The sequence below is a fragment of the Pholis gunnellus genome (genome assembly GCF_910591455.1).
Source record: "Pholis gunnellus genome assembly, chromosome: 10".
NCBI classification, from domain to species: Eukaryota; Metazoa; Chordata; class Actinopteri; order Perciformes; family Pholidae; genus Pholis; species Pholis gunnellus.
In genome coordinates this window covers 7,679,712-7,700,159 of record NC_136537.1, presented here as the reverse complement: position 1 = coordinate 7,700,159, position 20,448 = coordinate 7,679,712, and the positions used below count along the sequence as shown (strand labels likewise).

The 20,448-nt window shown below is 43.4% G+C and overlaps 3 protein-coding genes across 3 annotated transcripts in view; 1 reads left to right on the top strand and 2 right to left on the bottom strand.

The window, feature by feature from the left end:
* tenm1 (teneurin transmembrane protein 1) overlaps positions 1-4,388 on the top strand; it is a gene marked incomplete at both ends in the record, with an annotated part of 144,853 nt that extends 140,465 nt beyond the window's left edge. Inside the window, 3 exons of the mRNA XM_079167769.1 lie at positions 312-1,018; positions 1,738-1,880; positions 3,633-4,388. Of these exons, the coding sequence (XP_079023895.1) occupies positions 312-1,018; positions 1,738-1,880; positions 3,633-4,388 (1,606 nt within the window). The remainder of the gene's footprint in view (positions 1-311; positions 1,019-1,737; positions 1,881-3,632) is intronic.
* Positions 4,389-6,405: 2,017 nt separating this feature from the next.
* Positions 6,406-9,411, bottom strand: sh2d1ab (SH2 domain containing 1A duplicate b). Its single transcript, XM_079167239.1, has 3 exons — positions 8,998-9,411; positions 8,616-8,679; positions 6,406-7,085 (listed from the first exon to the last, which is right to left on the bottom strand). Exons 1-3 carry the CDS (start codon positions 9,132-9,134, stop codon positions 6,816-6,818), a joined length of 471 nt encoding a protein of 156 aa, XP_079023365.1. The 5' UTR covers positions 9,135-9,411; the 3' UTR covers positions 6,406-6,815.
* A 2,436-nt stretch (positions 9,412-11,847) lies between these two features.
* Positions 11,848-14,864, bottom strand: agtr2 (angiotensin II receptor, type 2). The gene is made up of 2 exons (XM_079168154.1): positions 14,751-14,864; positions 11,848-14,170 (listed from the first exon to the last, which is right to left on the bottom strand). The coding sequence occupies exon 2, from the start codon at positions 14,102-14,104 to the stop codon at positions 12,836-12,838; it is 1,269 nt and encodes a 422-aa protein (XP_079024280.1). The 5' UTR covers positions 14,105-14,170; positions 14,751-14,864; the 3' UTR covers positions 11,848-12,835.
* Positions 14,865-20,448: the final 5,584 nt, after the last annotated feature.

Sequence of the window (20,448 nt, the reverse complement as noted above, 5' to 3'; positions counted from 1 at the left end):
CCTGACTGACTGTAATGATCAGGGGAAAAAACGATATTCCTATCGACCTACTCAATTTGGTGTTTAATGCTAATTAGCAAATATTAGCATGCTAACAGGCTAAACTAAGATGTTGAACTTGGTGAACATCATACCTGCTAATAATCCGCTAGTTAGCATTGTCACTGCGAGCATGTTAGCATGTCGACATTAGCATCTTGCTTAAAGTACCGCTATAGTGCAGCCTAACAGAGATGCTAGCATGGCTGTAGACACATTAAGAGAACATTCTCAGCAGTATTAATGTATTAACTTGTTTGGTTTCATTCCAGACTGACGCCGCTGCGTTACGACCAGAGAGACCGCATCACACACCTCGGCGAGTTACAGTACAGCGTGGATGAAGACGGCTTCCTCCGCCAGCGAGCCAATGACCTGTTTGACTACAACTCCAACGGCCTGCTGACCCGCGTCTTCAACCGAGCGACCGATCGCACCGTGTGGTATCGCTACGACGGGCTGGGCCGCCGCGTGGCCACCAAAAGCAGCCAGGGCGAGCAGCTGCAGTTCTTCTATGCCGATCTGTCGCACCCCACCAGGGTCAGCCATTTGTACAACCACAGCAGCAATCTGATCACGTCGCTGTACTACGACCTGCAGGGCCTCCTCATCGCCATGGAGCTGAGCAGTGGGGAGGAGTACTACGTCGCCTGCGACAGCGTGGGGACTCCCAGGGCGGTTTTCTCAAGCAAGGGGCGCCTGGTCAAAGAGATCCTCTACACCCCTTACGGAGAGGTCTACCAGGACACCAACCCTGACTTCCAGCTTGTCATCGGCTTCCACGGAGGCTTGTACGATCCTCTCACGCGTCTTGTCCATTTGGGCAGGCGGGATTACGACACGCTAGCCGGTCGATGGACTTCGCCCAATCACGAACTGTGGGGGGAGCTGAGCAAGGAGCCGAAGCCGTTCAACGTGTACGCCTTCAAGAATAACTGCCCAGTTGGCAAAGTGGAGGAGGTGACGGAGTTTACTACAGGTGAGCCTCACACGAGCTGCCACATTACAGCTCTCACACACATACAGGCAGGTAGTTCTCTCAGCAGAAACTACTCTCTCACACACACACACACACACACACGGGAAACATCTGCCATAAAGAGTGAGTGAACGGGGCACACAGCTAACCACAGGTGAGCTGCGTGGCGGAAAGAAATGATGTGACAGAAAGGACAGCCATGCCTCTGATCAACTTGTTTTTTGTAACACAGGCTGTTATGTTTTGTTCCTTGTGTCTGTCAAGAACATACTGTTTCCCCGAGAGACCAAACAGAAACCGAGGCGAGGGAAAGAGATGGAATAGGAGAGCAGGAGAATGAATACAGGATGTCGGTGGGGGCGTATGTCCTTCTGGTTAATGGAACATTAATTTGGCCTGTCACGTTTCTCTACCGCAGGATTGTTTATTGCAGAATTTGTTTGTCAGGGAAACACCAGCCGAACCGTCTCTGCCCAGTATTATGCTCGTATATTGTGCGTTTCCTGTACGTGTTGTTTCCCTGGCCTTATGACTTTTTGTTTGCTTCACTGTATACACTGTTATGTTCTAACTTTCTCCCGCCGTGCAATTTTCTCTCTTTCTTTGTGCGTCACTCTGTGTGTGTGTGTGTGTGTGTGTGTGTGTGTGTGTGTGTGTGTGTGTGTGTGTGTGTGTGTGTGTGTGTGTGTGTGTGTGTGTGTGTGTGTGTGTGTCTCCAGACATTGGTAGCTGGTTGCAGCTATTTGGTTTCCAGCTTCATAATGTCGTCCCAGGCTTCCCGAAGCCTGAAGTGGGCCGAATGGAGCAAACATATGAACTGATGAAGACCCAGACCAAGACACAAGACTGGGACTCCAGCAAGGTGAGCCTTCCACCACGACAAACCTTCAACCTGCAAGGCTCTTTCTAATTCTTCTAACTGTGTGTCCCTCTAATAATAGTCTGGTCATCCCTTGCTCTATGCCAAATACATTTCAAATATGTTTTTTATTTTTATATTCATTTCAGCCCCTTTTTTTTCTTTCTCTGTAGAACATTTGAATATGTTTGATGACTCATTTGGCTTCTTCCTGTAGCATTATGGCTGGAGTCAACATCACGCAACGTCAGTATGAAAGCTGAAATGAATAAGTCGACCAACAAATTGGTCATCAGAAAATTATAATGAATCCATTTTCATTGAAGTGACTTCAGTCAAACATTACCTGATTCCAGCTTCTTAAGTGTAAAGATGTGTTGCTTCTATTTCATATCATTGTAAATTGAATATCTTTAAAGGATTAGACTGTTGGTCAATTAAATGAAAAAACTCTTGTCGGATTAATCCATTATGAAAATGGCCGTTAGTTGCAATCCTATGAACATCCCAACATGAGTAATTTAGGTGAAATAAATGAATGTTCAATGAATTTATAACAATCCATCTGTTATGCATTGCATGGGACAACATTTCAGATATGAAAATAATCACTTAATTAATCAAATTCTGTTATTTTATCATCTCTCAACTAATTCACTTGACTTTATTCATTTTGTTAATTTATTTAATTTAACACCGTATTATAATCTCATCTCAGTACGGCTGCAAAGAATACAATAGAAGCCCATTTCCACCAGTAGAAGGAAAAAATAAGATGAAATCTTAGCCCTGTGATGGGAAAAAAAGGATCTTGTAAAGCATCATAATGACTTAGTATCTCAACATAATAACTTTGAATCTCAACATACTGAGAAACATTTACAAAATAATGACTTTTGAGATATGTAGTGATCATTTTAAGATAAGTAAGTCATTATTTCATCATTGCAGGTATCGTTTGACGACGTTTGGATACTACTTGGTAGTTTAGGACAATACATTAATGGTATCGAGTACCGATGCCCAGTCCTAGATGTCAGTAAAGTATTAGTCTGACTCAGTGGATGTACACTGCGGGTGTAAGCCTGCATGTGCTGCATATTTCTCGCGACATTCTTCTATCTGCACTGCTGTCTCTTTTGCAAGGGCACCGTCGCTGCATCCTGTGCTCGGCTCCACTAAAGACGACTGTGATTGGTTCAAAGAAATACAAACAAGCCAAATCATTTTCTTCCCCCAAAAAGCAAAATGATAATGTCAGGAGGAATTTGTGGTTTCTTTAGCGCTGACACAGCGCTACGTACAGTAGATAGGTCTGGCTGTGTGAGACTAGGAAAGTAATAATCTTAATTATGGCTACATTCCACTCAGGATTGCTTCTTTCACAACAGGCATTTTGACTTTTTTTAATAAGAAAAGCACAGTTGTTACAAATAACATTAATTATGGCTCGGTTTCGAGTGTCTATACCATGACAGTGTGACAGCACGCACAATACCAGGACCTTGAAACTGAAACAGCTGAAAGGAATTCAGCCTTCATTCATTCTATTATTCGCGGCTGTGCTGCAAGTCAAACACCCATTGTGCATGCATCCAGTCAGCTATTGAAACACACAAATGGGACATGGAGGCATCATTAATTCAGCTTTATCTGTTATAATTCAAAATGTCTGTTGTGGAAGAATCACTATCAGGGATGACATATTATCTAAGTGCATTCAAACCTCTGTAATATATTGTTTTTTTCTCCCAGGTGGTTTTGGGGATCCAGTGTGAGCTGCGCAGACAGCTGAGGAGCTTCATCTCCCTGGAGAGGCTACCTCTGGTCTCGGAGCCTGTTGGCTCAACTCGCCACCGACCGACACGGCCTCCCCCCTTCGGCTCCCGGCCGTCTCTTCTCGGCCCCAGCATCCGGTTCGCCGTCTCCCACGGCCGCGTCAGCGCCGAAGTCATCGGCGTAGCCAGCGAGGACAGCCGCCGCGTGGCGGCCATCTTGAATGGCGCCGTTCACCTGAGCGGGCTGAGCTTCACCGTGCACGGCTGCGACACCCACCACTTCCTCCAGTCCCGGCCCATCGAGGAGGACCTCGCCCTGGGGTTGGGAGTCGGGGGCCGCGTCCTGGAGAGCGGGGTGAACGTGAGCGTGTCTCAGATGAGCGCCACGGTGAACGGCAGGACTCGACGATTCGCCGATATCACCCTTCAGCAGGGCCCGCTGTGCCTGTGCGTGCGCTACGGCGGGAGCGAGGAGGAGGAGCGGGCGCGGGTGAGGGAGGAGGCGAGGAAGAGAGCGGTGGAGGGGGCGTGGGAGAAGGAGAGGAAGAGGGTGGATTTAGGGGACGTGGGGAGCAGGGCGTGGAGCGAGGCGGAGAAGCAGCAGCTGCTGTCCGGAGGACTGGTTCAGGGTTACGACGGCTACTACTCCCTGCCTATAGAGCAGCAGCCGGAGCTGTCCGACTGCCCCTCCAACATCCACTTTATGACACTAAGCGAGGTGGGGGGCAGGTAACAGAGACACGTGAGCAGCCCCCCACCCCACCAAAGACTGCCTGTTTCTACTCTACTCTGATTTGTTCTACTGTTTCTATACTGTATCAACAACAAAAAAAAAAAGAAGAAGAAGAAGAAGAAGACGACGACAAAGAAGAAGAATATGAAGAGAGATTGGGGGAAAAAATGATTTCCAAATGCCTTTAATTGTGACAAAATGATGGTATTTTATTATTATCGTCCAGTTCTCCAATTTCTAACAGTGGCACAAGCAGTGTGGTTTGGCTGTGGCTTTGCTTTTTGTATCCTGACTGGCCTGGGACCGACCGACCGACCGAACGACCGACTGACCGACTGACTTACTGTCGAACTGATCAGACCGTCTGTCCTTTGCTGTTTCAACACTGTTCTTCATTTTGGATTCACTGAACTGTAGAGACGAAGACTTTAGGATTGCCAGTGAATAATCCTCTTCATGACTCGAAGTCAAGAGCTCTCCGGTTGCCATTTGAGTTCCTCCATGGTTTACCTCGGATATACTATCGTTTACATATTGTGTAAGAGAGGCCTTGTCAACTCTGGCACTCCCCTTTAGAGAAGGAAACCTCTCCCGGTTCTCTGCCTCTGGTGTGCTCCAACAGTAGTTTGTATGAGTGTGTATACTAAAATCAAGAATGTACATAGCCAGTGCTTTCACACTGAAAAAAGTGCTCAACTGGAAATTCTGTTGTTCATAAGTAAGTGTCAGTATTGTTAATCAATAGAAAAACAGTTACATTTTTGCAAAGAATTATACATGGCTATAGTAAATATTCTCGCTGAAAAATCTGACTTTATTGGGTTACAATGCTGATTAAAGTTATTATGTGTGAATTACCAGATTGCTCGTGGGGATTTCATCGGTATTGTGGCTTATTTCTCTCTCCGTCTGCTCTCTCTCTCTCACTCTCTCTCTCTCTTTCTCTCTCTCTCTCTCTGGCGTGTTCTCCGTCTCTTCACCTTCCCTCCACACAATTTTTCATGCGCTCTTTGTTCTTGTTTCTGAGAGTTTGTAACTTTCAAATCTGTGCTGTCATTATCACCCATCATTATGGCTCAAACCGAGAGATATATGCATGAGAAACCTGCGTCTGTCAGAAGAGGAGAAGAAGAGAGCGAGAGAGAGAGAGAGAGAGAGGGAGAGGGGGAGGGAGGGAAGAAGAAAAGGCACAGAGGAAGGGAAAAAGAAATGTGACAGCTGAGGCTCAGTGAGTGGGTGGTGAGTGCAGAAGGGGCAGGACCTGGAGTTGGCTGTGCTGTTCTCTACAGCTTGTCTCCTCTCATTAGGAAATGCCAATCAGACTACATGTGAACCACTTCCAAGCCTCCCCCCCCACCGAAAAAAAAAAAGTTTAAAAAGAAATCAGAGAAGTTTGTTTGTCTTTCTTTTTTTTTAATCTAGCTACCACTAATCCACCTCCCCGTCCGTCTGCCTATCCCCCACTCGCCACCCTCCCACAGTCACTCCGCCATCTGCCCACCATTAATTTGTTTGTGTTCCTCTCCCGGGCTGCGGATGACAAAGCCGCACAATGCATATGTTCTGACTGCGAGCAGGTGATGTACGTTCCCGACTAGCACTCTGCTGATCGGCCGCGATGCACCTTCCCTTCTAAACCATATGCTCCGTTAGATACTGTCCAACCTCATCTCGGCGGTGAAAAGATGGAGGGTCCGGTTGCTAGGAGACCGCTGCACTGAAGAATGGTCTGGGCTGAATGGATGCTCCCTCTCGCGCTCTCGCTCTCTCTCTCATTTTTTTTCATGAAGAGCCAGTAATGTCAATCAGATGAATGACATATCCCCCCCCCCCCCCCCCCCCCTCTCTAGCAGTCAGCATTCTCTCCTTGGAAATCAGTACTTTCAATATGTCAAATTGAATTTTTGTTCCACATTATGTGTCAGACTGGTGTGTGTGTGTGTGTGTGTGTGTGTGTGTGTGTGTGTGGCTGTGTATGCGTGACCTCATTTAAAAGAGTTTATTTCAAACCAATATCATTTATTTTCTTTGCCATTCACACAACTGAATTGCATTAAGAAAACAGAGCACAGTATTTGTTGTCAGCTTACGTATGCAGTGATGGATATTAATGTTTCAGCACTTGAATATTTTACATCACACCCCTGAAAGTTATGAGGCTCTTTCTGTGCCGCATATGCATTAGGGGGGAGAAAAAAATAACAAATAAAAAGAGAGAGATGCTGGAAGGAAAGCTGAGATCTGAGTCACAGCTCGAGCCCAAATGACTAAATTTAACTAACAGGAGCTGATTAATTGGAAGAAGAAGACAAAAAAAAAGGCATTTAGGCCTACTTCACGCACAGCCTGGAAAATGCAACAGTCTGCAAATCACGCAAAGAGTTTTCTTGTTTATAATCAGGTCAATGGCGAGCTTAGGGTTTACCCCTAACCAAAATGTTGCCGCACCTCCTTGTTCCTGTTTTTGTGTCCCTTAGCAGCGTGAGGCGGCCGCTGCTGGAGGTAGTGGGCGTTGTGGCTGCTGTGTGTCGTCGGCAGGCTATTACCGGGCGCCTGTGCCTCGGTGTGTGTTTGTGCCCGTGTCTGAGCTGTGACAGGGTAGAGCAGAGGCATGGCAATTCCTTGTCCCGGCTTCTCGAAAGCTGCTATCAAGTTCCTGATTTGCCGGAAATATCGTTTCTGCACACCAGGAGTGGTCTGAAACACAAGAGGAGAATTCAGCTTCTCCGTCTTCATCTCCACATTAAATCCCCACGGGGACATGAAGAGGACGGGACGGCGACCGGCTTGAAATGAGCTCTCACAGATTCACCTTATAAAACACATCAGACACGCTGAAAGCTGAGGCAGGGACTTGAGCGCATTTGTGGGCAGGGAATCACGGCTATTATACTTTCATATATCTGGACCACTGATCCACACTGAGCTCGCATTTAAGGCAATAAAAGGTATCAATAAATAAGATGATGCACAAGAAATGTAATCTGTAATTACTAAAAAACTACGGTAGAAGGATCAGATCTACACTCGAGGGGTTTCAAAGCTAAATTAGGATTCATTCTCTCTGAAAGTATTCACTCCCCCTGGGCTCTTTCTTTGTGTTTTGTTGGACAACAAAAAGCATTTATTTTCAGATTTACGTGCAACATTCAAGATGCTTATAGTGTCCCAACAGTATCTCAACAGCTTTACCTGTGACTGAAGAAAACTGAAATAAACTCAAAGATCATTTTTAGAAATGATATAAAAAACAAAATAAGCTGTTTTGGAATTCATCTTACAGTGCGACAGCAGTTCAGTGTGACTTTCTTCATTTAGCTTGAGTGAAACTTCATCAGATCATTTTTCACTGCAATAATCCTCGTAAACTTTGCCTACAGCTGGCAGTTTAACATCTACAAACTGAAGCATTATCAGTATTTGTGTTGTAATTTAGTTAAGTAAGGACATAAAAAAAAACACACACTGTTTGTTTTTATCCTGTGCAATCAATCATTCTGTAACGGTGAACAAAAAAAGATTCTTTTCAATCCACTTGGAAATCACTCAATCAAACGTAGAGAGAGAAGCACTTTGGATGTTTCCGTCTCCGGCCACAAGTGTTACCTCTGTTCCCTGGAATATTTCATTAAAGTGATTGATATTGCACATGAATAATGTAAACTGTTATCTAGCTTGTAGTGAGATTCGTTTGATTCCCCCCCCCCCCGTCTGTTGACTTGACGCTGTCGGTGAAAAGAGGAGCGAGGGCCAAATGTAGTTACAACCGCATCAAGCTTTAGTTGTCAGCGAGAGACACAGGCTTCAGATGTCTCCATACGTTCACATCTCTGTGTGTTTGCCAACCCTCAGTGCTCCATTACATATCCCATCAGAAATGCTGTCAAATGCAATTCTACGTTTCCCATCTCTGGAGTATATGCTGATGCTGTGGAGTCTTAAATTTGGTGAGGGGGGGGGGGGGGGTCTATCACAGGGTGTTGTTGCGAAAGGAAAAGAAACCCATTTCTCAGTGCTGTCGTTCTTGGAGAAAAGAAAGGAGTGTTTGCCTCAAATTCATAGCTTGCTACATTAGGCTGTCACCAAAACAAGCTCTAGAACTAATCAACACGAGCCAAAGTGAGGTGGATGTGCAGCTGTTTCGCTGCTCCTGTGAAGTTTTTAGGGCGCGCAAAGAAGTCTGCAAAGAATGAGAGCAAGACAAAAGCAATGATAAAAGTGTCTCACTTCAGCAGCCCACGAGCCCGTGTCGTCCTTGTGGAGTCTGTATGTGTAGACGAAGCCGCTGTACCTGCACACGCAAACACAACAGAAACAGCTTTGGCCCTCCGCTCATCTTTCAGTTTAATGAAATACATATTTGCCCCCAGCAGTCATTATTATTATCATCATTATTGCTCCTTCGAGACTCACATGTCACACGTAATAAAAGGCCACCATATAATTTTGTGGGGGGGGGGGTTTATGCCTTTTTGAGCTTTTATTTTCCTCAGATGTGAGGAGATCAATAATCTCTATAATAGCAGAAAATAGGCTTGTGTGTCGATGTGATTACTGAGGTTCTCGGTGAAGAAGCAGAGATGCTTCACAATCTGGTTTTTGTACTCACAGCACACACAGGCAGTAGACGTCCGGCACGGAGTCACTGTTGCGGACTAGGTAGCACCCGTCCCGCCCGTCCTGGGCCAGCCGTCTCTCCCCCTCCTCCTTGCCGATGGGTCCGTGGTAGACAGGCAGGTTCTCCATCACGGCTCCTCTTCGCTTCTACTTTTTGGTTCTGCTCTCAAGTGCCTCCTCTCCTCTCCCCTCTCTCTTTCTCATGCGCCTTCAATTTTCCACTGCAGGCGAGCCCTTTGGTCTTCACTGTGAATCCTCTAGACTGGGAACACAGGTAAGGCAGCTGTCCAGCCTCTCATTTGATATTTGGTTCTTGCTGTTTCAAATGTCCGTTTGGGAGCCTGAGCTTTGGCAAGCCAGCGTTCTGATTTTCCGCTTTTCTTACCCAGACTGATAGCAGCTCTCTCTAACCTCTCTAACCTTTATGTCTTGTTGCTCAGCCTTCCTCTTCCACTACAAGACACACACACACACACACGCGCACGCATGTGCACACGTAAAATGTGGGTTTGTGTATCTCTCAGGAAATGGTTGTATTTTTTCGACAGGAAATAACTTCAAAGATTGTAACTGAATATTTCCACAACAATAGAGAGCACAAGAGAGGGATTAAAAAATCAATATCAATCTTTTCACACAGGAAAATGTAAATTGTGCTTATGCAGTGACTCCTACTGTTTCCAGCTAATGAATCTAGAGGCCTCGCTTTGTTTTCTTTAAAAACAAGTTTTCTGTTTTCTGTTTCCACCTCAGTTCCCTGAATAGTGATGTACGCTTTACTTCACAAAACTGCAGAGGAACAACTACTCAGATCCTTTATCTATGCAAACACTAACACACGTACAAATACTCCATTACACGTATAAGTCCGCTAAATGTACTTAATGTAGGCCAAGTATTCATACAGTAAAATGGCCCATGTGAGTAATATGTGATATATTGACTGATTTGTTTTGTTGGTAAAATATTGGTTAAGTTGACCACTTTGTTCCTCAAACTGTTATTCAAATGGAACATCTAAAACATGAAAAGGCATTGCTTTTTTGTAAGAGGTCAAAAAGCTGAAGAACCAGTGGTTTAACTTTTAACAATGCATTGTATTTTATAAATTAATAACATGTTTTATGTACAATCTTAATCTGAAAAGGAACTGGTCAGAGATGTTGTGGAGTAGAAGAAGTACCTCAAAATGACACAACGCTTGAGTGAATGTATTTAGTTCCTTAAAACAACTGACCAAATTTATTTAAAGAGAAATGATCAGTTCTTCTTATTTCTCGACTTAGACTTAAGAATACAAAAATAGACAAAGATTAACCCCGGGGCCTACTCATATTGTTAAATGTCGACATGTTACATTGAAACCTTGTCAGAGCTCGATGTTTTACTGCAGCCGAGCAAAAAAGTTGAAACCTGCTGTTTAAACGAGTTCCCCATACTTCTCAGCTTACATCCACACAGTTACAACACATGTTCTCAGTCACATGTCACTGATCCGTCTTCTTCAAGACGTGTGTCAAGGACACTCACACCTGCTCTTGTACAACAGCGAGGCATTAGCTAACGAAGCCGTGCGCAGCAACATACTGCGGAGCTGCGACAAACTCATCCCGCAATCTGTCCTGTCACTGGGAAAAAAAAGTTCTGTTGTGTCAAATTAAAGATGGTGATTAAAATATTGAATATTTGCAGCCGTTCTCGAGATGATAGCGCGGCGTCTGGTGTCATAAGCTCATCAGCCGCGTTGAGATGTATATTATTCTTGGCCGTGATGCTCTTCATTCACACCATGTTCACGACTACATGGAGTCCCTCAGTCCACCACATGCTCCTGCCAAGGATCCGTCAGAAAGACAAACTGTGTGATTGTGACATGCAGTGCATTCTATGAGCTGGTAGCACTCTTTAAACGCAGCCTTTGTTGGAGGTTTTTATACATTCAGAACAGTATCCTACATGAGTCATCAGTCTGTGTCAGAGCCATCTTTCCCTTGGCTCAGAAAGATCATGAGTGGAGGGACTTGGGGGCTCTGTCTGGGTAAGCAGCCAGTGGCAGCTTACTCATTGCTTTCACAGCACTTTACCGCCATCCAGTGGAAACGTTGCAAGATTATTGAGGAAATGATGTGCTGCAAGTAGATTGAAGTACAGACTGGATCCCTTGTCTTCCTTTTTGGTGGCTTATTAATGTGTAAAAACATTCAGGCTATTTTAGTTATAAGTTTAGAATAGAACAATGCAAGAACACGTCACCATTTAGACTTGAACGAAAACATTCCTAGCATTTACCACTCAACATTCTAGTGTATAATAGTCCCACGGTCTTCACCGCTGCAAAACAAAATGAAACCATACTCCCTTGGCTCTGGGCTCACAGAGAGGCAGGGTCAACACAGAATGCAGTGGATCTATACTGGACACAAATAGCGGTCAGAGATAAATCATTGATTAGCTGGCTGCTCCCTCCAACCAACTCAACCGGTCAGACTGGAATGCATCATATGGTCATTAGTATGAGATTGTGATATCTGGCCTTGATATGTTACGGAATCCATGTGAGGCATTCTGGGAAAAGAGGGAAGACTGACTGTCCATCTGCCCGGCCGACTGTAATCCCAGCGCTCTCATTCCCAGCCGGGGGCAGCTCTGGAGTCACAGCTGATGGAGGGTGAGATTGTGCAAAAGGAAAGTAAAAAATCATTGATGGAATCAGTTTCATAAAATCGCTGTTTATGTGGCATTGGGCTGAAATGAATCCGACAATCACCCATTTTAGTAAAAGAACAGAAATCAAACAACGATGTGGCATTTGTAAAGAAGTATTGTTCACTTTATTTCTTATTCTCATTTATAGTCAAAGAAATGCATTCATTTCCATTTTCCCAAACTGTCTTTACAGAATAATACAGTTAAAATGTTACAAGTTTTATGATTACACATATAATGCATTGGTCCCAAAAAGGAACAGTAAATGTAGCATTGACTGGTTAATAATTATCCCTATAGATCTCTATTTCATAATGTTCTGGCCTACAAAGCCAAAATACAGTAATAAAACATTCAGTCAAAATGGAGATACCATATTAAATGTTGGAATGCCACAGAAGTGTATAATTTCTGAGAAAACATAGTTTGCAAAACTACAACGCTGAGCTTGAATGAAAGCTAGCTGTTGAGATTAGCCACAGCTAGCCCTGTGAAAGACTAAATTAACTCTTTCATACCTATTTTCATGTAAAAAATCTATCATCTTTGTGATGAAGTTTATCACACCATATAAATGAGGCAGAAGCTGAGTCCAAGCATTACAAAGAAAGAACAAGTAACAGCAGCTGAACTAGTCCTGCTACAACATCATTAGCCTAGCTTAGCAGAGCAGCGGTAACCTACTCCCTACAGGTTTCTTTTCCTGGTTTCATTCTTTCATTCTTTTTTTTTTAAATGCTCCACTATGTCCACCAGCCAGTCACTAACTGTGTCTGTGTGTCTGTTTGGTGCTGAGCAGGTTGTGTACAGTAGGTTTTTTCAACTTATTGCCTGAATACAGCAGCATTAAAGACATGAAATGTTCAACTTCAGCTCCTCACACCGTTTGGCTACCAGCCTCAAAACTTTAAACCTCTCAGCTTTATATTTTGTAATAACTTTCTTTCTGTCTTTGTAGAGCAAGCGTTAAGCTCTGCTGGAATTTGATTCAGTCCGTCATAGTTACAGCTCCATCTCACGCGTCCATGCTTAGTATTGGAGTTCAGCAGTCACATGACGTTGGCGTCACTCTGGAGTGTGAAGCCAGTGGAGGGAAGGGGAAAGCCTGCCCTCCAGGGGCCTGGTTAGTTAGGACCGGAGGGCTCCACAATCGCCAGGTCTTTCAGGTCACTAAGTTTTCGAGAGAAGGAGCTCAGCCTGGTGCTGAAGGAGCCTCTCTTCTGGCTGTTGTCTTCCCCGTGGGCCTTCAGGCAAGCCCACAGGCCCTTGCAGAGACCCCCGAGCCGGCCCCGAAAATGGTTGCCGATGAAGCAGTAGAGCACCGGGTTGATGGCCGAGTTTGAGAATCCCAAGCAGAGGGTCAGCGGTGTGAGATTGTCGATGGTCCAGGTTACCCCGCAGCTGTCCAGCCAGCCGCCGCTCTTCAGCACTCCCAAGAAGGTCACGCAGTGGAAGGGGAACCAGCAGATGAAGAAGGCCAGGACCACAGCAGCTACTGTCCACAACACCCGCTCAAGCCCCCTGCCCTCCAGGGGCCTGCCCCCGCCGGAGCCGGGGCACACACAGGGGGTCGGAGGTCTCTCTGGTTTGCTGCAGCTCTCCTTTGACTCCAGTGATTTAAAAGAGGGCACGCTAGGGGGGTGCGATGAAGACTGCATTCTTGTCAACCCTGTATCAGCCAGCAAGTGTCTACCGATAGCAGTGTAACAACAAGAGGTGACAAACAGTGGCAGCAGGAAGGCCAGAGCAATCTTCATCCAGACTAGGGTCAGGTACCAGGTATGATCGGGATATTTAATCGCACAGGCCTCCACGCCAAGCTCCTCCAGGTAGTAAGTGTCCCTCAGGTAAACGGTGGGGGCCGAGCAAGCGCATGCCATCATCCACACCAGGATGCACGTGAGCCGGGCGCGCTTGGGGTATCGTGCGGTCTGGGAGCGGAGCGGACGCACGATGGCCAGGTAGCGGTCCATGCTCATGCACGTGATGAAGAAGATCGACGCGTAGAGGTTGAGGTTGTGGAGCAATCCGCAGACTTTGCAGGCTACCCGGCCAAAGGGCCAGCTGTAGCCCTGGGAGTAGTAGACGGCCCACAGCGGGAGGGACAGCAGGAACAGCAGGTCGGACACGCACAGGTTCAGCATGAAAGTGTTTGCCACAGTTCTCCTCGAGGCACTGGCATGGGCCAACACCCACACTGCCAGGGCGTTGGCTACGGTTCCCAGCACGCAGATAATGCTGTAGATGGCGGGGATGACCGTGGTCATGGGCACAGGAGGCCAGTCCGGGCAGTGGGGAGCAGAGGGGGCTAGAGAGGTATTCAGAAAGGTCTCTGTCGTTGAATAGGGGGAGGAGGTGGAGTTGAAAAGCGAGAGGTCACTTGGGATTGCCATTATGTGACTGGATGTATCCTTGCGTCACCCAATTTCACTTCCCCCCTTTCAGTTTTCCAAGGTCAGCTGGAAATAAAACAAAACAGAGGACATTCAAACTTCGGCTGCCTTTTATGGACACAGTAGAACACAGTAATGTGTAGTTGGCCGCAGAGTTTATTAACTGTCCTACTTGATAACAAATCACAGCAAAAATACATTACACCATTCTTGAAGTTGGGCAGTAATGAAATACGTATGAAGGGGTTGTAACAATCTGGCTGCTACAGCGGTCCCTCAGAAACATCTATTTTGTATTAATGACGGAAATACGTTTTTTGGGCCATTAATGAAAAAGTGTCAACTTAATTTTAGATTTAATGGATTCACAGGAATCTTAAGTCACTGAAACTGATCCTATTATGTTCCGGTGCACCAGCGAAGTGCATTATTAATAACAGAAACCACAACTCATTTAATTTAAAGCAGGCAATCAGTTAGATAAGTGAAATGACATCTTCAAATAACTATTTTTCAATAAAAAGTTGACAGTTGAACCAGTGAAAGAAATGTTAAGATAAGGATTCATTTAAATTTAAAATGCGATATTAACAAATAAAAGCAGACTCAGAATGTGATTTCTATCTATTTAAAGAAGTGATCTTACCTGTGAGGGATTGAGCCTCCAGTACAAGCAGTCAAGCGGTTTTCAATGCTTCTTTAGGCTAAAGTCCATGTCTTGACAATTGCTCCTCTGACCCCTCGAAGAGAAATCTGCACAACTGAGCACCCCGGACCATATCATGCCTCTGTGTTTGTGTGAGTCTGCGTGTGTGTGTGTGTGTGTGTGTGTGTGTGGGTGTGTGTGTGTGTGTGTGTGTGGAGAAAGCAGACAGAAGGCTCTGAGAAACCAGATGAGGTTCGGGGGTCTTATAGCCCCCAAGAGCCTCATGATGATTGCACAACGGGGCAGTCGCTTACACGTCCCACCTTCATCATAACCAAGAGGCTGGACTTTACCTGGACACAAGCCAGCCTGCAGAGAAAAAGAGAATAAGACCAACATGCTCTCTCTTTCTCTCTCTCTGTATATTTCTTTCAATCCCTCCTTTTTTCCCTCCCTCCTAGAGTCTCCACCAGAAAAGGCCAAAACTAAGAAAATCAAGTCAAGATGTGTGGTTGAGCAATAGCTGCGTCTCCAGTGACTGCAGACACAAAACCATGAGTCATACCTGACCGTAGCTATTCAGACGATAGTGTGTTTGAAGTGTCCAACTTAAAGCCACAGCTGTCCCCGCTGGGACCTCTGACCCGAGGAACGGAGGCCGCGTGTTAATTAGCGGATCCTCGCACTTTGTGTCGTATTCGTCCTGTCAGCGGTCAGATAAGCCATGGGAAATATTTACTCTGTCTCAGCGGAAGTCGAGCCAGCCACTGGGGCAGAGGGAGAGAGAGGGGAGGCACAGTGTGGAAGATGAATGAGGAGGAGGACGAGCAGATACTGCAGGGAGTGAACAAGGAGATGAGAAGGAAGGCGAGGGGGGGGGGGGGAGTGGAGGGAAAGGAGGAGAGAAAACGGAGATTCCCTCCAGTGGTTTTTCATTAGAGCCTCTGGTAAAAGTTAATGAGGGATGCTCGCAAAGCTCTGAGACTGATTACATCACAGCTCCTTTGATCAACGGTGTGAGCGTGCACGTGCATTTACACGTGTACATGGGCACTTTTGCTTTAGTAGTTGTGCAACTGAATGTACTTAATCTCAGCCTGGCATGCACGCATCAACGCAATGTGCTCGCCTCTGTTTACATGCGTGTTTAAGTGTGTGTTTGTGTGTGTGTGTGTGTGTGTGTGTGTGTGTGTGTGTGTGTGTGCGCACTCTGCTCCATTGAGTATTTATCAGGATCCGATCTAATAGCCCTGGGAAAGCTGACGGTGAGGATGACGGATGAAGGCGAGACAGAAAGCAGCACATTTGGAAGGCCGCAAATGAAGACCTTCTTGCAGGATATGACAAATTTGGAATTCTCTGTATGGGACGAATTGTTCAAATGTGATGGTTTGGCTTTGCAAAACGGAAACTTCCTAATGCGCTGTGCTTCCACTGGCATGCTGGGTATGCACAGTTGTTCTTCTCACACGTACACACACGGAGAAGCCAAAGCCAACTAAAAGCTGAAATTGATGGTGTCATGCTGGCCAACAGAAATAGAAGACAAAAACGACAGAACCATGTCTCTGCCTCCCCTCAGGCCCTCTGTAATCTAGTTGTGGGAAGTAACTAAGTACATTTACTGAAGCACTGCAGTCTACTGTAATTTGGAGGCCCTTGTATTATTTTCTGCTCCATTGATTTTTAGGCATATTGACAAGGTAGGAGCTGTAATCCCTTTTTGACATGTGGATAACTGCATTTTACCGGCTTTATCGCTCTGTTTAAGGTATTTCAACATGTAAAAGGAGCTGGATAGGCTATAAGCTGTCAAATATAACCCTTATGAACGAAATCAAGTAATTCTGAGGCCTATATCATCTTTCAGTGACACAATAAGAGCTGTAATCACTTCTTGGCAAGTGGAAAACTGCATTTATGGTTTAGAGGCTTATTACTGCTTATATTAAAACTGCTTATAATCTAGGGCATAGAGCTGGTAAAATAATGCAGAGTCATTGGGCAAAAGAGATCATATGTACAACCCATCCATAAATCACTATAATAACAATCTAATTTCCAAATACAAACAAGGATATTAGACGTAGGGTGACCAAACACTTATCAGAAACACGTCTATGTCACGTTGGCTAAATGTCATGCTGGATTACTTGTGAGAGGGGTCACAAAACCCGGTATTTATTGATAAACACCAGGTTGTTTAAAATATCGTTTTTGTTTTGTTTCATTTCTATTTACTTCCTGTTCTATTTCTACGTTATTTGGCGCAGTAGTTAGCGATATGCAACTAAAAGTTGGTTTGGCCATCCGCCAAAAAACGTAAAGAAGAGGAAAAAGACTCTTGCAACAGCTGTTAAGAGAAGTTATTGCAGAGGGGGAAAGGAGGGGTTTTTATTTTATTTTACTTTTTTTAGAAAATGGAGATTGACAATCTTTAGAGTGGTCACTGACAGATCCGTTCCAGCTGCTCGACAAGTTTGAGCATGTGCGGAACCGCCTTCCTATTATACCTGCAGGAAGACCCGCTCCTACTCTGCCTCTGATAGGCTACTTGCTGCTAAATGCTAATGCTATGATGCTAACTGGCGTTTCGAACTAGATAAACCGGGGAACAGCGCCTCATCCATGGCAGCTCACGTTTTTGTTCCTGTAGACGGAAGAGAGCCTAACCGGTCCGCAGAACGTACATTTTTATTTCAACAATATTTGATTAAACTCACGTCTTATAAATTTTGAAGCGAGAAATCAACTATGTAGATTTAAAATATTGACAATTTTACAAATAATTATGGATAATTGACAATTTTCACGAATGTTTTCTTGAAGCTTGCGCCTGTGGGGGTCGATAGCTAGCCAGCCGACTAGTCAGGCTGAATCATAATACAAGCTTTTTGAAGAATGGGATGCCATCCCACATTAGTGTGTGACCAGGCTGGTGACCAGCATGAGGAGGTGCCAGGCTGATGTGACTGTGTATGCTTCTTCCACACGCTACTGAGGCTCCATGAATAAATTGTTAAATTGCCAATATGTCTTGTTTCTTCAGACTTCAATCATCCAATCCACCAAACAACACCAAACAAGAGTCAATGGCAAAATAAGCTGTTTGGCATTGGCAGAGAAGATTTGGCAAATTTTTCATGGGCGCAACCCACATACTCAGCTCTGCTGCTCATCCCACAAATGCATGTTCCTTACAAATGTGGGACCATTTAAAAGGGGGATAAACAGGCTTTTCAACGGTATAAGATGTATTGCCAAGAAACATTGTTACCACAAAGAAATAATCTACCAAACACAAATTTCCTTACTTTTTGTGCTATGTTTTAGTTGGAAACAAGTGTTTGTGTGTGTCTTTCTTCTTGTGGAAATGTATAGGCTACAACTATTTATCAGCTAGTTATTAAAAAATCAAACATGTTTGTAATGTGATATATTTGGCCACAGTTTGACTATGATTCCTACATTTCAAGTCAGATGCCAGATCCCATTGTCACAGAAAAAGTCAACTTAGTGTTTCCCTAAAAACACACTTTAATACAAGCATACTTGTAATAAGAATATTAATTTATAACAAAATAAATAGAAATTAAGTAAAAAATATAAAATATGTATATACCGTAAAGTCATATAAGACTAAGTCATGAAAATGGCTAGTATGCCATAAAGACATCATCAAAAAATGATAGTAAAAAAAAGTTTGCCATGAAAATGTCATAGTGTAGTACATCATAAAAAAGTCAAAGTATGTATGCCATAAAAAGGTCAGAAAAAGGTCATGGTAAAGCTTGTCATAAAAGATGTATTTTATATCACTAAAAAGTAATTCTATGTAATTTAAATGTCATTAAGTCATACAATAAATATGTCATTAAAAATGTCATAAAAACACAACTGTATAGTGTGCCATAAACATGTTGTAAAAAAACGCCTTAGTATATTAAAAGGGTTAAAAAGTCATGTGCAATGGATAGTGTATAGTATGCAATGGAAATGCCATAAATAGATCACATTATAGCAAACATGAAAATGTCATAAAGTAGTAAAGAATCCCATAAAAAAGTCATGGAATAGTCATAACATTTTATAAAGAAATGTCAGTTTAGTATGTCATAAGAAACAGCATTGTAAAGTATGCCAGTAAAATATCATTAAATAGCCATTGTATAGTATGTCATAATAATATAATAGTATAATAAGTCATACAAATGTCATAGTATAGTATTCCATGAAAATGTCATATAGTATGCCATAGAGGTGCCATAAAAAGTCATAGTATAGTGTTAAAATAAAAATTCATTAAGAAACTTTTTGGGAAATACAATACTGTGACTTTTTATGACTTTTTCTTAACATGCTATGGCTCTAAAGCCACAATAGAACAAGGGATACAACACTGGGTAACTGCAGCAGAAAATAACATTTATTTACAATAGAACAAAACATAAAACATGAAGAAGGAACACAAAAATGCTGGTTCTTGTGTCAGGGAGTTTAGATAGAGTTTCGGCAGAGTAACCAGCCACCGATATACACCCAGCCCATAGCTACTCACACATGCCCTCAATCAACAGTTGAGGACCAGCATCGAGAACACAAAGAACATAGAACACAAGGAAAACAACAGAATACGGAACATACAATAGGACTCTAAAATGACTCTTTTTGACAAACTATGCTATGACTTCTTTCACCTTACCATACAATACATTTTTCATAAAACTTCAGGCAAACCCAGTAACATGAGGTTGGTGACTGTTGTGTCCACATCTCTACAGAAAGCTTTCTCAATCGTGGTTCCGGAAAAAGCTGCTTGACGAGCGGACGTCAGAACAGATGGCAGGACTCCTGTGGGACGAGAGGAGGTGGACTCCCTGTTTTCGTCATGACGCACAAACATAGTTAATAAAGTTAATGGACAATTGTATCCTGATGTTGAATTAGTAATGGTGTGATGTCGACCATGTGATCTGCCCAAAGAATTGTTTTTGTTGCTGCTGTTTACATTCCGTATGATGCATATTGAAAAGAATGCACTCCAGGAATTCACTACTGTTCTTGTTTTGTTTGTCTTTCTTCTGGTTCAAATTGGCTACAACTGCAGTTAGTTGTGCATTCCTGTGTTAATAATAATAATAATAATAACTCTAAATGATGCTTGAATACTTGAGTCCTCATAACGTTTTTGGCAATTTTCTATATACTATACTATGACTATTTTCAACATATACTATGACTTTTTTATGACTTTTCATGACTTTTTTTTGATATACTACACTGTGAATTTTTCATCGACATACTATTCTGACTTCTATATTACTTTTTCAACAAACTAAACTTTTTGACTTGTTTTGACTTGTTTTGACATACTATAGCATGACTTTATTTCTGACATTTCTGACATACTTCACTCTGACTTTTTTATGACTTTTTTCAACATGCTATTTAGATCTCATCACTTACAAGCGCTATACAAATAAAATGTATTAATAATATTATTATTATTAGATGAATGACTTTTCTTTACATACTTTACTATGACTTTGTTATGACTTTTTTAGACACTCTATACTTTTGTTTAATGGAGAATTTTTCCAGAATGCTATAATTTAACTTTTTTTATGAAATATTTTGACATGCTATATACCATGACTATTTTAGAAATGCTATAATATGACTTTCTTTCAAACTTTTT